The sequence below is a fragment of the Schistocerca gregaria genome, chromosome 2 (assembly GCF_023897955.1).
Source record: "Schistocerca gregaria isolate iqSchGreg1 chromosome 2, iqSchGreg1.2, whole genome shotgun sequence".
NCBI lineage: Eukaryota > Metazoa > Arthropoda > Insecta > Orthoptera > Acrididae > Schistocerca > Schistocerca gregaria.
In genome coordinates, this window is record NC_064921.1 from 24,950,280 (window position 1) to 24,967,640 (window position 17,361).

General features: G+C 41.6%; 1 protein-coding gene across 1 annotated transcript in view; it reads right to left on the reverse strand.

Moving 5' to 3' along the window:
• Positions 1 to 1,228: 1,228 nt before the first annotated feature.
• Positions 1,229 to 17,361, reverse strand: part of LOC126335601 (PDF receptor-like) — a 383,334-nt gene continuing 367,201 nt past the window's right edge. Inside the window, exons 16-17 of the mRNA XM_049999054.1 lie at positions 16,480 to 16,604; positions 1,229 to 1,711 (exon numbers count right to left, since the gene is read on the reverse strand). Of these exons, the coding sequence (XP_049855011.1) occupies positions 16,562 to 16,604 (43 nt within the window). The 3' untranslated portion in view covers positions 1,229 to 1,711; positions 16,480 to 16,561. The remainder of the gene's footprint in view (positions 1,712 to 16,479; positions 16,605 to 17,361) is intronic.

Below are 17,361 nucleotides of genomic sequence, written 5' to 3' on the forward strand. Positions count from 1 at the left end.
ATAATAATTGTCTGAAAATAAAAAATTATTCACTCGAGGGAAGACTTGAACCAAGGAGCTCTCGTTCCGCAGCTGCTCACGGGACCACGGCGCGCCACCAAACCTTACACTGCCCTTAATGTTGCCTATGTTGCCATGGACAACTCAGTTTGTATATTTTGCTTATTTTTTTCATAGTTCCACGCAACTTCTTCCTGGTTTCTCGATTGATCTGTGTTCAGTTTTTCAAGGTCTGTCCACTGTGCCAACTTTTAACTAAGTCTGAGGGGGATGCGATGGGGAGGTTCCCTTGTGAGGTGTGTCGGTGTTGTGTGTTACAGCGACGTGTGCGCGGACGGGGGTGGCCCCGTGTGGAAGGTGTGGTTCCGGCGGCCCTACCTGCTCCCGCTGCTCGCCTTCCTCGTCTTCTTCGACGTGTAGGCGCTGCGCGTCTGCCTCAGCGTCGCCATCGTCGCCAAGACTGCCTACCGAAACATCACGCTGGGCAACGGCACTGTCACCCAGGTAACGCGCAAACCCTTGCTCCACCAACGGTGTTGGTTAACTACGCCATCTGTGTTCTGTATATAAGCAAAGATTACGCAACCGGTTTCTGGTTCAGAGATCGAATGTGAATGTTGGTTATTTGTGAGAAGAACGCGTAATGCTTCGTTCAAAAAGGAGAAACGACGATTGGGAGTCATCATCGAAGGGATCGTGGCCTATCGTTACGAAGTTTGCTCTTCACGCTCTCTCGATCCGACGACTATCGTGAGATGGATGGGTTTGCTGGGTGTGGGAGGCCCATTCTCAACGCCATGCAGCATATTAACAGTCCCACATAAATAGCGCCCGAGAGGCTCGACATTTCGTTTGCTCGGCCGTGCAGAATCGTACTACCATTCCAAGTACCCTGAGTAAGAGAATGGGTTGGGAAAAAACGACATTCCGTACAAGGTGATTAGTGAATGACTTATTGTAGTTTTCCTTCTACCCCAGACAGTCACAGGGTATGACATCATCGTAACCGGTTTCGGCCTAAATTGACCATCTTCAGATATCACAGTAGGAAAAAAAGTCTAAGGAATATTTTAAAACTTGTAAAACAACTGCCAGTTATACTAGTGAGTTATGTAAAGTAAGTTTAAGCCATAGTTTTTATACAAGGGACACTTAGAAATGTGAATAAAAGATTGTTTTCAGTCTATTCACTTCAAAAGAGAAAAATAATTTATTCATTTATAGTTGCTTTGTTTACATAAATACTCAAACAAAATTCTGATAAGAGTATATTTACAAATTAGGCAGTCATCAAAAATAGACGCTCCTATAGACCCTGTTCCCTAGAGCTAAGAAAATTTTAATTTTCTTATTTGGTGTACTGTATATCTTCTTGCTAGTTTTAGAAATCTTTTAGATATTTTCTGTAGCTATAATTTCAGTCACTCTGAGTAAAATGAAGAATAGTATGTTTTAAAGTAACTATTATGCCCTTCAGCGTCAATACGTCAGCAATGGGGTTATATCATGCAGTATCTTTCACAGATACCGGTAATGTTAAGTATGTCACTGCCGCAGTTTCTTATGTTCTTGCAGCCGACGGCAACGTGGCGTGTAAGCGGAGTTGAGCCTGTATACATGGATGTAGAAGACCTCTCCTTGCACGAGAAGAAGTCAGCTTGTTGCATGCGCTGCCGTGGCCTCTGTCGTAACGCCTCGTATGACAGGTTTTCTGAAAGTATAAAAAGAACAACATAGTTAGAAAACGTGTCAAGTGATCGAGAAATATGTTTAAATCATTTTATATGTGATTGATAACACGTTACAAACACTAAACTAAAATGAAACGAAGAATATGTCAGGTGTGTACTGTTTTTTATTATTTATGAAACAAATGTATATTCAGTGACTAGAGCTGCTCTCTACCAAAACTATAGTTCGATAGCCATATAAATAATTACTTTTGATGCACGTACGTCTTACATGCACAAAAAATAAAATCTATTTAATTATTGATGCTATTTTTACTCAGTACACAACTCTTCATCATGATCAAATGGAAGAGTTTCCTGCTATTATTGATAAGTGTGAAAGTTTTTAGGAATAACACAAATATGTTTCACATAATCTCAACAAAGTATTGTAGCGATGTCTTATATGTTTTTGTTTTGCATTTCTATTTTCAGTTGCAGTTGTTTTATTTGAACTCCACCTTCCTTATTTCTCACGTTATACATCAGCATTTTTCGAATAAAATTAGAATTTTTCTGTAAATACTGTTTATTTTTAATTAACAGACAAGTCAATTATGTGGAATCGAAATTTCTCATAGGTTACACAGTCCTTCATATATTCTGTGTTCATAAACGGCTCACCGATTCTCAGAGAATGAACAGTAGTAAGAGAGAGATTGCATATGCAAATAAAGCGATGGAAACTAGGCATCGCCCTGCAGGTATGCAACACATCCAATGTACAAGTAACACGGTTAAAATATTAACTGATCAAGACTACAAGAAAAACTACCGTACCCTGTGCTTATTTATGATAGTATATGGAAGCATATTATAGTTTTATATCACTAAAAGTGATCAAAGTAAATGAGAGTGCAGAACGTCTACGTTTCTATCTGCTCTTAGCTAAAGTCATTCACATTATAAATGCTAAAGAAAACTACTGTTTCGAATAGAATTATATGACGATAGTGATAAATTCGTCAGCCCATATGACATCATTCAAAATTCCATTTCTAGTCTCGCAGTGATGATGACAGAAGTTCTGAGGATGCTAAATGCAGACTAGCGATATCATGAAAATGATTTATGAGAAATTCTAATTTCTGAAGTTATAATATACATTTACCTGTTAGGAAGCATTTGCTGAAGGTATTTGCCTGTAGTGTTCGCTTTTAAGGAAATGAAACGTTGACCATAAGCAATTCCGACCTCGGTCAACCTTAACCATGACAAATTTCCTCGTTTAACTTTAACTGAGGTTACTGTAGTCAATTTTTGTGTTGACTAGGATTAAATTCCGACATAACAGCGATGCAGTCGGCCCTATGAGTGGGAAATGAAGAAAAACGAGATGAGGTTCGGCTCCAGGGACTTTGATGCCCCGTAAGAAAATTTTAAGCGCCTCCCTTCCAAACCCGTGCCTCACCTTCCGCACCATCCTTTGTTTTCGGATACAGTCAGCCTTTTTCACAATGTTATCCATCCATAATGTCTTATTTTTAGGTATCACTCTTACTCATACGTTTTCTGACTCGAGTACCCACTTAAGATCAGAGCCTGGTATAGGGCATCATTCGGTACAACAGAAGGGAAACGTTTATAGTGTAATACATATTAAATTGTAGCTCCAAAATTAAATTTTGTGTCTCACCGTATACATGACTAAAACCTGTTCAGTTTTTCTAGTTCTCTGAGCAGAGACGAGTGTGCGATGCGGAGGTACAACCACCATGACCACCACGGGGAGAGCAATGGCGAGTACGGCCCTGGTAGTACTTCCAACGCTCAACGTTTCCTCTTCATATGGATAGCCTCTTCTGCTCCTTTCCCTACAACCTCAGTCCAGTCCACCATGGCTATTAGATTTTCCTTCCCCTTTACGTACTGCATTACCCTCACAATACCTTCATATACTTTTCCTATCTCTTCATCTGTAGCTTGCGACGTCGGCAAGTACACCTGAACTATCGTTGTCGGTGTTGGTTTGCTGTCAATTCTCGTAAGAACAACCCTATCACTGAACTGTTCACAGTAACACACCCCCTGCCTTACCTTCCTATTCATAACGAATCCTACTCCCGTTGTACCATTTTCTGCTGCTGTTGATATTACCCTATACTCATCTGAACATAAATCCTTGTCTTCTTTCCATTTCACTTCACTGGTCCCTACTACATCTATATTGAGACTATGCGTTTCCCTTTATTAAGGATATTCAGGAGCACAGGAATACCTGTCGCTGAGGAATGAAACAGATAGGATCTGCAGGGAAGCTAAGACGAAATTGCCGAATGGAAAATGTGAAGAAAGCGAAAAAGATGTGACTGTCGGAAGAACTGACTCAGCGTGCAGGAAAGTCAAAACAACCTTTGTTGAAATTAAAAGCAAGGGTGGTAAAATTAAGAGAGCAACGAGAACTCCACTGTTAAATGCAGAGGAGACAGCGGATGGGTGAAATAAGTACACTGAAGGTCTCTATGAGAGATAGAAAAAGAAACAGGAGTCGATTTAGAAGGGATGGGGGATCCAGTAATAGAATCAGGAGTTAAGACAAATTTGGAGGACTTAGGATCAAAGAAGGCAGAAGGGATAGCTAACATACCATCAGAATTTCTCAAATCATTGGAGGAAGTGGTAGCAAAATGACTAACACATTGATGTATAGAATGTATGAGTATGGCGACATACCATCTGACTTCCGTAAAAATATCATCCACACAACTGGGAAGACTGCAAGAGCTGACAAGTGCGACGCACAATCAGCTTAACAGATCATGCGTCCAAATTGCTGACAAGAACAATTTACAGAAAAATGGAAAAGAAAGTTGAGGATGTCCTAGATGACGATCAGTTTGGCTTTAGAAAGGTACATGCACAGGAGAAGCTATTCTGACGCTGAGGTTGATAATGGAAACAAGACTAAAGAAAAATCAAGACACATTCATAGGATTTTTCGTTCTGGAAAAAGCGTACGACAATGTAAAATGGTGCAAGATGTTCGAAATCCTGAGAAAAAAAAGGCGAAAGCTATAGCGAGAGACGGGTAACATACAATATATACAAGAGCCAAGAAGAGATGATAAAAGTGGACTACCAAGAAAGAACTGCTAGTGAAACTTCCTGGCAGATTAAAACTGTGTGCCCGACCGAGACTCGAACTGGGGACCTTTGCCTTTCGCGGGCAAGTGCTCTACCACCTGAGCTGCCGAAGCACGACTCAGTCCCGGTACTCACAGCTTTACTTCTGCCAGTATCTCGTCTCCGACCTTCCAAACTTTACAGAAGCTCTTCTGTTTCCAGAATGAGATTCTCACTCTGCATCGGAGAATCTCATTCTGGAAACATCCCCCAGGCTGTGGCTAAGCCATGTCTCCGCAGTATCCATTCTTTCAGGAGTGCTAGTTCTGCAAGGTTCGCAGAAGAGCTTCTGTAAAGTTTGGAAGGTCGGAGACGGGATACTGGCAGAAGTACAGCTGTGAGTACCGGGCGTGAGTCGTGCTTCGGTAGCTCAGATGGTAGAGCACTGGCCCGCGAAAGGCAAAGGTCCCGAGTTCGAGTCTAGGTCGGGCACACAGTTTTAATCTGCCAGGAAGATTCATTTCAGCGCACATTCCGGTGCAGAGTGATAATCTCATTCTGGAAGAACTGCTAGGATTAAAAAGGGTGTTGGACAGAGTTGTAGTCTTTCCCCCTACTGTTCAATCAATACATCTAAGAAGACATGATAAAAATAAAAGAAAGATTCAGGAGTGGGATTAAAATTCATGGTAAAAGGATATCAATGATACGATTCGATGATGACATTGCTACTGTGAGTGAAAGTGAAGAAGAATTACATGATCTGGTGAATGGAATGAACAGTTCAAAAAAATGTTCAAATGGCTCTGAGCACTATGGGACTTAACATCGGGGGTCATCAGTCCCCTAGAACTTAGAACTACTTAAACCCAGCTAACCTAAGAACATCACACACATCCATGCCCTAGGAAGGATTCGAACCTGCGACTGCAGCAGTCGCGCGGTTCCGGACTACTGCGCCTAGAACCGCTTGACCACCGCGGCCGGCGAATGAAGAGTCTAATGAGTGCAGAATACTGATTGAGAGTAAGTGGAAGAAACACAAGAGTTATGGGAAGTAGCAGAAATGATAAGAGCGACAACTTAACATAAGAACTGATGGAGGGATATATCCAGTAAATAATGTCGGACGTGTGTTGCAGTGCAACTCTGAGATGAAGGTGTTGGTACAGGACAGAAATACAAGGTGAGCCACACCAAATCAGTCAAATGACTGATGGTGTAAAAAGAAAAACATCGATTGCTTGTTCTGGCGTAAACAACGTGCGAGAGAGACACGTTCCGTGAGAACTCGTATTTACATAAAGGTTTATTCTCACATGCGATACTTAGTCGTAGCACACCACAGAGAGAAAGAAACAAACGCACCCCTGTTCAGTGCCTACTGGACGACTATTACTGCAGTGTTGATCAACGGATGGTCGTATACGCTGCAGAAGTTAAAAAGGGAAGAAACGATTCCAATAATGACAACGAATTACGAGTAGAGTTGTTGGCCTAGTCTGAGGGAACAGGAAAAATTAACCAGACTATAGTATGTAAAACAGCATCTTTAACAATGGGCATCTATCAGACAAAGCAAATGTAGGCCTGCCATACAGCAGGTCTGTATTAAGTAAATTAACGAAAATGCACGATATATGTAAAGAAATCAAAACTAAAATTAACGATTAACAAACGATTACTCACTTAGTGGGCGTCCCTTAATTACGTGAGACCAAAATGGGGAAGGGCCCGGGAAAATCACACGAAATATCAGTGCAGTAGCGTTCTCGCTTCCCGCGCCCGGGTCCCCGGGTTCGATTCCCGGCTCGATCAGGAATTTTCTCTGCCTCGTGATGACTGGGTGTTGTGTGTTGTCCTTAGGTTAGTTAGGTTTAAGTAGTTCTAAGTTCTAGGGGACTGATGACCATAGATGTTAAGTCCCATACTGCTCAGAGCCATTTGAACCATTTTCTTATCTAAATAAATTGGCATTTCGTTTTGAACGAAATGTCATTTAAAGGAAAGTGTGGTGGGAGGGGGGGGGGGGTGTAAATGAGAATCTCATAATTTCTAGTAGAATATACATTATAAATGTAGATGTAGATGTAGATGTAATACAACATTTTATGTCATAAAAATAGTCCCGAGCCTTAACGATATTAAGGAGGCCACAAGTCTTCATAGAGAATCTGAACTGAGCAGTATTCTTTGAACACGTGTACGTCCAGGATTTCGCTATCAGAAATTCGCTGCGCAAGCGCCAGAACTCATTTGCAGAGTCCCTGCCACGCTGGTCCAAATCGTTGCTTGTCAGTCATGATGTTCTGCAACTCATAAAGCTGACGATATTATGTTCAACATGAATTTGTATCAAAACTCTTACAACGCATTTCTTAAACGGCATGCCGAAAAGTCGAAACACATACGAGTAATAAGTTAATCGTTTGTAGAAGGAAACTAATCTGAAGTTCATCGACAAGAACTCTCTTAGTGACCGTATAAGAGGTTCAAAGCTTCGTAACAGTACGGTTCAAAGGAAGATACAAATAATGCTGTCTTTCGTCTGCAAAGTAAGTAAAGGTTCAGAGACAACTAACGTATATAATATAACAACAAAAGGTCTGTTGTTTCGGAGATACCTCAAAAGTCTCATACTAGTTTCGTGGAGCGCTTTGTCCTGTCTCTGTCTATCTATCAGAGATGCCAGGTTTAAAACAAAGCATTTCAATCGCTCTTTAAAAACAATGTTTAATACACTTTCTAAATAAACATGTTTTATTTAGGTGTTTTAATCAATGTTTAAAACAAAATATTTTCATTTTTACGTACTTTTACCCGATTTCGTGGTAAACCTCACGCAATGAAGATGGTCCCCCCACACCTGAGCAATGGGAGGGGGGCCAGATTAAAAGAAGACCCTCACTTAACTGACATCTCTTTTCCTTACATTACAGATATTTTTCCTGCTTCGGCATCAGCAAACTCCTGTATGACTTTGTTAAAATTTGGACATTTAGCTAGCTCTTGTTCAACCGACACCAATGACAGCCCAAAACTTGCGCTTGACACATTGCTGACATCAGGTACGTTGTAGTCAGTTGGAGCTTCGAAAAACTTCTATCTTTACTTGTAGGCGGTGGAAGCACATCGTTGATGCAGCTTGTGGTCTACAGGGCCTGTGATCGCTCAGGAGAGAGAGAGAGAGAGAGAGAGAGAGAGAGAGAGAGAGAGAGAGAGACCCCTAATTTCTATTATTTTATCGTGATGATCATTTCTCCCCATGTAGGTGGGAGAGAACAGAATGTTTTCGCCGTCGGAGGAGAAAACTGGTGACTGAAATTTCATGAGAAGATCCAGTCGCACCGAAAAACGCCTTTGTTTTAATGATTGCTACTCCAGTTCACGTATCATGTCTTTGAAACTATCTCCTCTATTTTACGATAATACGAAACAAGCTGCCCTTCTTTGTACTTTTTCGATGCCATCCGTCAGTCCCACCTGATGCGGATTCCACACTGTACTACAGCACTCCAGAATAGGGCGGACAAGCGTAGTGTAAGCAGTCTCTTTAGCAAACCTGTCGCACCTTCTAAGTGTTCTGCCATTGACTCTATCCGCAACATTATATATGTTATCATTCCAATTTAGGGTAATTGCAACTGTAATCGCTAAGTATGTAGTGGAATTTACAGCCTTCAGATTTATGTGACTTACCGCGTAATCGAATTTTAGCGGATTTCTTTTAATACTCATGTGAATATCTCCCCACTTTTCTTCATTCAGGATCTTTTGCCATTTTTCACACCATACAGATATCTTATTTAAATCATTTTGCAATTCGTTTTGGTCATCTGATGACTTTACAAGACTGTAAATGACAGCATCATCTGCAAACAATCTAAGACGGCTACTGAGAATGTCTCCTACGTCGTTAATGTAGGTAAGGAACGATAGAGGGCCTATAACACTTCCTTGGGGAACGCTGGATATTATTTTATTTCTGTTTTATTCAATGACTTTCTGTCTATTACTACAAACTGTGACCTTTCTGACAGGAAGTCACTAATCCAGTCTCAGAACTGAGGCGATATTCCATTGGTTAGAAGAAGCTTGTGAGGAACGGAGTCGAAAGTCTTCTGTAAATCTAAGAACATGGAATCAATTTGACATCCCCTGTCGATAGAACTTACTACTACATGAGTATAAAGAGCTGTGTTTCACAAGACCGATATTTTCTGAATCCGTGCTGTCTACGTGTCATTAAATCGTTTTCTTCGAGGTACTTCATAATGTTCAAATACAGTATATGTTCCAAAACCCCCGGTCCCGGAGGAGGTTCGAGTCCTCCTTCGGGCATGGGTTTGTGTGTTTGTCCTTAGGATAATTTAGCTTAATTAGAGTGTAAGCTTAGCGACTGGTGACTTTAGCAGTTAAGTCCCATAAGATTTCACACACATTTGAACATTTTTTCCAAAACCCCACTGAAAATCAACGTTAGTGATATAGACCTGTAATTCAACGAATTACTCCTACTTCCCTTTTTGCTTATTGGTGTGACTCGAGCTATTTTCCAGTCTTTAGGTGCAGGTCTTTCTGTGAGTGAGCGGCTGTACATAATTGCTAAATATGGAGTTATTTTATCAGCATACTCTGAGAGGAACCTGACTGGTACACAATCTGGACTGGAATCCTTGTCTTTAGTAAGTGATTTAAGCTGCCTTGAGACACCGAGGATACCTATTTCCATGTTCTTGATGGGAATTCAGGAACATTTGCTTCGTCGTCTTTCGTGAAGGAGTTTCGGAAAATCGAGTTCAATAACTCTGCTTTAGTGGCACTGTCATCAGTGACTTCAAAGTTTGTATCGCGCAGTGAAGGTATTGATTGGGTCTTGCCACTGGTGTGCTTTCTTCCAGATTTCGAGACAGAGTTTCGTTGCGGAAATTATTGAAAACTTCTCGGACTGAAGTACGTGCTATATTTCAAACTTCCGCAAAACTTTTTAAGTCTTGGGGATTTTGGGTTCTTTTAAATTTGGCATGCTGTTTTCGCTGCTTCTGCAACAGTGATCTGACCCGTTTTGTGTACCATGGGGGATCAGTACCATCACTTATTAATTTATGTGATATGTATCTCTCAATTGCTGTCGATACTAAATGGATATAATTTGCGTTTCTTTTTGATGGTTGTAAGAGTTACGGTATTCAGCCTAGCAGCTACTGCCTTGTGGTCGCTAATCCCTGTATTCGTCACGATACTCACTATTTGTCCAGCATTATTTGTTGCTAATAGATCAAGTATGCTTTGGCTACCACTTACGCTTCGAGTGGGCTCATCAACAAACTGCTAAAAATAATTTTCTGAGAAAGCATTCAGTACAATTTCGGATGATGTTTTATGCCTGCCTCCGGCTTTAAACGTATAATTTTATAATTTTAAATATATCGAGGGTAGATTAAAGTCACCACCGACTATAATTGTATGACTTGGGGTACACATCTGAAACGAGAGTCAAGTTTTTTTCTAACTGTTCAGCGACTATATATTCTAAGTCGGGGGGTCGGTAACACGACCCAATTAATATTTTAGCCCGAATGTCAAATATAACCTCTAACTGCACTATTTGGCAAGAACTGTCTACTTCAGTTTCACTATAAGGGAAACTACTTCTGACAGCAATAAGTACTCCACTACCAATTACATTAAATCTATCCTTTCTGAACACTGTTATCTCGTCAGAAAAAAATTCTGCTGAACTTATTTCCAGCTTTAGCCAGCTTTCTGTACCTGCTAATGTAACTATTTGAGCTTCAGTGCTTTCAATTAGGGCTTGGAGCTTTGGTTCTTTCCCAACACTGCTACGAGAATTTACAACTACTTACTGTGTGTAGTGGACTGCTCACCTATTTAGCGGAACCCGGAAACCCACCACCCGATGACGCCAGTCAAGGAATCTACAGCCTACACAGTCACAGAACCGACTAGACAGGTATCTGTAAATAAATACGTCGCTTGTGCTGGAAGCTCGTAAAAATATACAACAAATGAACGGCGTCCACGCCTTCTTAGCAGCAGGAACATGAGGTGCTCTGTTACTGACTCTGTATAAGACACTGAGAGAATGTATTTAAGATCTAGGACTTGTAAGTAAAAATCTATTTTGTAATGTATTTCTGGACCTTCAGTTTCATTATCTTCTGGCTGAGGCTGGGACTGTTCGTTCATCCGTCTCTTTCTTATCTGTGTTGTATTACCTAGTTTCCCATTTCTAGTTCGTTTACCAGTTCTCCAACGCGTAGCAGCTAATGTATGAATTTTATATCCCCCCCCCCCCCCCCGTAGCAGTTACAGCACTCTGTCAATAGTTTTCGTAATACCTGTGGAAACATGCAGGACTATGGTAAAACTTTATAGATTTTTGCTGACAACATTAATATGCAACTGACCAAAGGGGCACCAAATCCCGGATCAGTTTTGCCACACTGCCAGCCGGATGTGCCAACATTCTGTCCGTGTTCCCGTCGTGTTAGTTCATTTCAACCAGTGCGTCATAGACCTCTCCTACGTTATACTTAAGAATGGCGACTGAGTCAGTCTTACTTTCCCAACTCTATGGCTTCAACATTAGGGCAGATATATGACCATTCAAGGCGCCGAGCGTAGAATACAAGCAGAAAATAAATCAGAATTTTCTCGCCAAACAAATGAAAGAAACTGTGTATTTGGACACGTTAGCACCATCATTCACAACTAAGGGAATGACTACTGTAGGGAACATAAAATGCCTTATGATTCATATGTAACATCTACTTTTGTATTCGTACGTTCTCGTCTATCATATTAGAACTATTATCATATCCTTCCCGTCTTATGTTGTCTAAAGATATTTTAATTTCCTCTAATTGTTCTGTGGGCCCGAAACCTGTGTATCTCTTAGAGAAACAAAGCCCAGAAAATGTTCACTAATATTTGTATAAGAAGTGTCAACATCAGTAAAAATCACTTTGACGTAGGCACACTATGATTGTTATTTCCTTACACCACGAATATCTGGGGTAAAGTGCCAAAGTATGCAGCAGTAGTTAGTTGCTTTCAGTAAAGATGATATTTATTTATAAATTATTGTTGGAGCACGTGAATACTTTCATTTTTCTCTTAATTTTTTCTACGTGAACTGAATCACATTTTCCAATTAATAACTTGGGACGTACCGTGGCTAGGTAAATTCTCAGAAATGTAGCACCGCGTACTGTTACCACCTGAAGCTACTAACTAAGGATGAATCTTTTTCGTTAGTTTACTACCACAAATAGAAATTAACTTTTTTGCAATGATGAAATTGTTCACTGAAAGTAACTAACGTATTCAAAAAGTGCACATGTCGGGTTTTGTTTCTGCTGCAAAGTCTTTTCTAACTCCAAAATTCCGTTATTTGTTTTGGAGGAACTCTTATAACAAAGGCTGTATCAACAAAATCGTGTTTTCTCTGGCCGTTTTGTAGTATCTGACTGAGAGATGTGCAGTTTTACTCTGAGCTGAAACAGTTCCGGATTCCTTAGAGAGGTCGCACACCATATCCGACTTACCAAGTGACGATGAAGGTCCGTCTTCAACTACCGAAAGCTTCCCCTGATTCATTTCAGCAACTGCATTCGCGGCTGAATAATTTTGACCAGAACCTTCCTTAGTTTGAAAAAAATTATCCAACGAAAAATATTATTTTTATCTACATTTTCTTCTTCATCTCGTCTGTTCCTGTACTGACTTCTCGATAGAAGCTTCCTGCCGTCAGACATTGTAAGTGTTTACATCTGCACGTTCCCTGATAAAAACAAGTCACGTCACAATCAGAAAACCTTTCCACATTAAACTACTAATCCGTGCACAATGACAGATGAATGAACAAATATTAACTTCCAACACGGTCGTTGCTCTGCTGTGGTCTTCACCGGAAAGTCTAAAACGAGTGCTAAGAGCATTGGCAGAATGTTTTCAGCTAGATGATTATTGTTTGAAGTTGACAGGTAGAAATAAATTGTGTATGGCAAATGAAATATGTCTCCAAGAAGCGCCGCACGTACAGACCTTTATCAATCACACAAACCATAGTTCTACCACTGTGTCACACTTCACTCGCTGCTGAATTATTAATTGCAGTCCATTAATAAACAAAGCAAGCCAACACTGTTTCTCTACAATGGAAGTGTCAACAGCTGGCTGTGGAGACCGCATGACAGTACCGAAACAACAGGTGTGACGCGCGACCTGTACCAACCGGCACAGTTACGTACAACGCTGCCGGCGGTACCGTTGGCGCTTCTAATGTACAAAGTGGAAAGTTCTACGGTAGCGAGTAACTTACATATAAATAGTTTATTTGAGGGAAAAAGTGTGTAAATTGCCATCGCCTATTTAGTGTGGCCGTAGTAGATAAAGGAAAAACGCCTGTGGACGGATATAGAGGCGTCCGTCATGCCACGACCTCGATTTACGGCCCAATACCAGCAATTCTGAAAGCACTTCCCTTTATTATAGAGAAAAATGACAGTAAAATCCTTAATAAAGTTGTTGGATCACAAACAGTTTGAAATACGACGAAACTGGATTAACGGTGCGTGAAGCGCAGGTTAGCTCCTTCAGCTCCAAAACCAAGTTTGAAAGGTTTCTCCGTATGATCTCAATATTAATGTGTATTGGTTATGGCTTCTACACCGGAAAAGAACAGGAAACAATGGAAGACGTAAAAGGAAGCTAGAGATAAAGCAGAAAAAAATAATTTAGACGAACGTGACAAGAAGAAGAAGAATGTCAATGATATTAATGGCTAATCAAAAGGAGAGGGAGTGTTGGAGGAAGCATAAAATAAATCATTCTGGGACCGACAGACCTATGGAACGTGATAGGGTGTTCATATTTTACTTATTTTTTGTTACGAAGTGTTTTTCTCAGCGATACTGCTATGACTAATGTTGCTGTATAGCAACTGTTACGCCATCATATGCTTCCATTTATCTTTATTTCTATATTATAAAGTTTCCGTTTGTATGGGTGCTTACAAGCTGAAGTAGGTACATTTTAAGTATTGCATAGGTGCATGGTAGAAATTGAGTTGGCAAGACTGCTACTTGGAAGCTTTGCTATTTTGAATTTGCAACTCCAGGGCTTCATTTGCCATTTGTTTCACAACATCGTAGATAATTTGCAGTAAGACAACAGATTTTATGAATGATTTATATTTCCAAATTCTTCTCACTGTTCTCCATTAATGCAAAACTTTCATTGTCCTGTTTAGCTCAACGTTTTGGAGCTATATTAAAAGTTGTGATTTTTCCGCTCCGAAAAACTTGTGCCAAACCCCCCCCCCCCCCTCCTTCTCTCTCTCCGAGACCAAGTCCAGTTCTGTAAACTCTGTTAATAACTTTCTCTCTTACGTACCCCGCTCACTTACAGGTAATCTCACTCACAAGTAATCTTCTTTTTTCTTTTTTTCTTCAGAACTCATTTGCGGATAGATCCGACGACCTTGCTGATCAAGGTAGGGTTTGGTAAGCACGGAGGCAATCAACAGAAACTCTCGCATTGTGCAGGCGGGAATTATCTTCCACAGGATGGCTTGCCATGAAGAGCAACAAAAGTGGCCATAGAACATCATCGTTGTACCTTTGTGTTCTAAGAGTTCCGCACATTACACTCAAAGGGTTTCTGCTATGGAATGAAGAGGCATAGCAGACCATCACTCCTCGCTGTCGCGTCGTACGTCGCGCGACAGTCAGGTTTCCATCCCACCACTCTCTGGGGCGTCTCGGTCTGGAATCCATTCAATGGTGCAGAATTGTTTCCAGTGATAACCCCGCTTCGCGCCCCTATAACCAGTGGAGACGAGACGACTCTGGAGATGGCCCAGACGGCGGTGGGATGACCGTTGTCGCTTGCACTACGACCCGACAACCAGCAGTGACGGTCTGGCATCCCATTTATTTTCATAGCAGGACAGCTTTGGTTGTCATCCGCGGCACACTTACAGTACGGCGACACGTTGACGGTATTGTCGTTCCTGGAAGGGCGTTCATTTCAGCAAGATAACACGCACCCAAAAACGGTTAGGTTTCCTACTGCTTGTCTTCGTGCTTGCCAAACCCAATGTCGGCCGGAAAGTTGGTCTGAACTCGCCCCATCTGAGAAATGAGAACGCTTGGAGCACTGTTGGCAGGACGCTCTCGGGATCATATCCCTCAAGAGGACACTCAATAATTCTTTCAATGAGTGACCACCCGAATAACTGTTTGCATGAGGGCGAGAGGTGGGTAAACTCGTCATTGCCTTGTTACATTTGGGAAGCTCCTTGCTGTGAATATATGATCATATGAAAATGGTATCTGTTCTTTCGGACATGTCCTAAAGAACAGATGCCATTGGTGATATGATAACGTGGACTGTTGAAAATGTGTGCCCCGACCGGCACTCGACCCCAAGATGTTCTCCTCACATGGCAGACGCTCTATCTGGCTGAGACATCGAGGACACGGAGGATAGTGCGACTGCAGGGACTTATCTGTAGCACCCTCCCCGTGAGAATCACATTTCCAACTTACTGTCCACGACATTTGTAGTGCCCTGCCCACTATACTCATTACTCTCGGCAGTCAATCCACCGATTCGCGTAAGAGTTTGACCAATGTGAGTTCATCCGTACTGAAGAAGATCAATGACTTGCAAGCCTTATCTGTAAGAAGATGGTATCTGTTCTTCCGGACATGATCTTATTCTGTGTGGATGCACTCACATTGCTCAAACTCTTACGGGAATCAGTAGGTTGACTGCTGTCAGTAATGAGTCTAGTGGTCATGGCACTACAAATATGTTGTATGGACAATGAATTGGTAAGGTGGGTCTCATTGGGAGCGTGACAGAGATAATGCTGCGACGGTACCTCAGTGTGTTCGGTCAGAGGTTTAGCTGCCCTCAGTAATAAAAAAAATCAAAATAAAAACAAAAAAACTGAGTAAACGAATCAACGAAGACCCTGAACGGGTGCCATCGGACGTCCGCCCCAAACGAATTCAACGAACAATATAGAGGAAAATGAGATTAACAAAAAAAAAAGCACTCAATTGGTGTCTTGCAGAGATGTTGCCGTACGATACGGATTGTTTCACTGAACAGCTCCCCAACATCCTTGGTAAAATACCGCTCTGCGTGAACTGTCAAATGTGTGCCAGAGCGTTCGTGGACAGGCTTCGTCGTAATTAAGACGTCCCGCCCTGTACATTTCCTTTTACTACCATGGTCGCGTGTTCCGAAGCAGTTGTCGGTTGTTCGGTAGCAGTTGGCAGTTGTTCCTTAGCAAATGTCGGTTGTTCCTCATTAGTTGTCAATAGAGAAGAATCCGGTCCCAAATCCTCTTCTCCAAAATAATTACAGTAGTAAGTGGGTAAGTGGGTGGAGGTAAATGCATCACAAATCACAGAATGAGAGAAATGCGGTGCTCGTGCGTTGCTATGGGCTTCGGGTGAATGCAGTAGAAGGGCCCGGCAGAGTGGAAATGTTTGAACACAAGTTCAGGCCTAGTAAAGGTTAACGTTAAGAAACCAATAGATCTACGCAAAATATGAACCTGATACAAGGGGCCCTTTTTAATACCACGCTACATGTTGGTTTCTAAGACGGTACAAGTGTAGTACTGGGTGGCTGTACTACTCACCGCGCAGGGCAGGGGACAGTCGGCGCCCCCTCGCTGCGGCGTCGAGCTGCCGCTGGAGGAGCGGCCGGCAGGAGCGCCGCCCTCACACCGCGTCGGGAACCCCGGCTACCGAGAGGGGGCTGCCGCTGCACACACATCACCCACTGTTGTGTGGCGCCCGCCGATCAACATTTCACAAGAAATTACAAAATATATATTTTTGGACAAATCGTTCTACTTGTATATTGATAGGGCACGAATCTGGCTTTTTTACAGTACCCGACATCTACATGGATACTTTGCAGATCACATTCAAGTTCCTGACAAACGATTCATGAAACGACCTTCACAACGATTTTCTATCATTCCAATCTCGAATACCGCGCGGAAAAAATGAACACCTACATATTTCCGAGCGAGCTATGATTTCCCTTATTTTATTATGATGATCGTTCCTCCCTTTGTAGGTCTGCGTCAATAAAATATTTTCGCAGTCGGAGAAGAAATTCCGTGATTGAAATTTTGTCAGAAGATTCCACCGAACGAAAAACACCGTTATTTTAATGATTTCCACCCAAATCCCCTATTTCTCGATCATGCAATACATGTTGCCTTCTTTAAACTATGTCTATGTACTCTGTTAACCCTAGGACGCCTAAGGGGGGGGGGGGTGTTCGTTGAACCCACAATTTTTATATGTCGCCTGCTTTTGACCAAGTAACTTTCATACTACATATTCCCTTTGAGTTATTGTTTGTTGGCTATTTTATGAAACATTAGAGTCAATATATTTCATACAAAATTCCTGCTTTAAAAAAAAAATCTTATTATGGGTCCAACAAACCCCCTTGGCCTTTCATGCTATAAAAAATATCCCTTAGTAGGATTTCTTATTTCTCATCT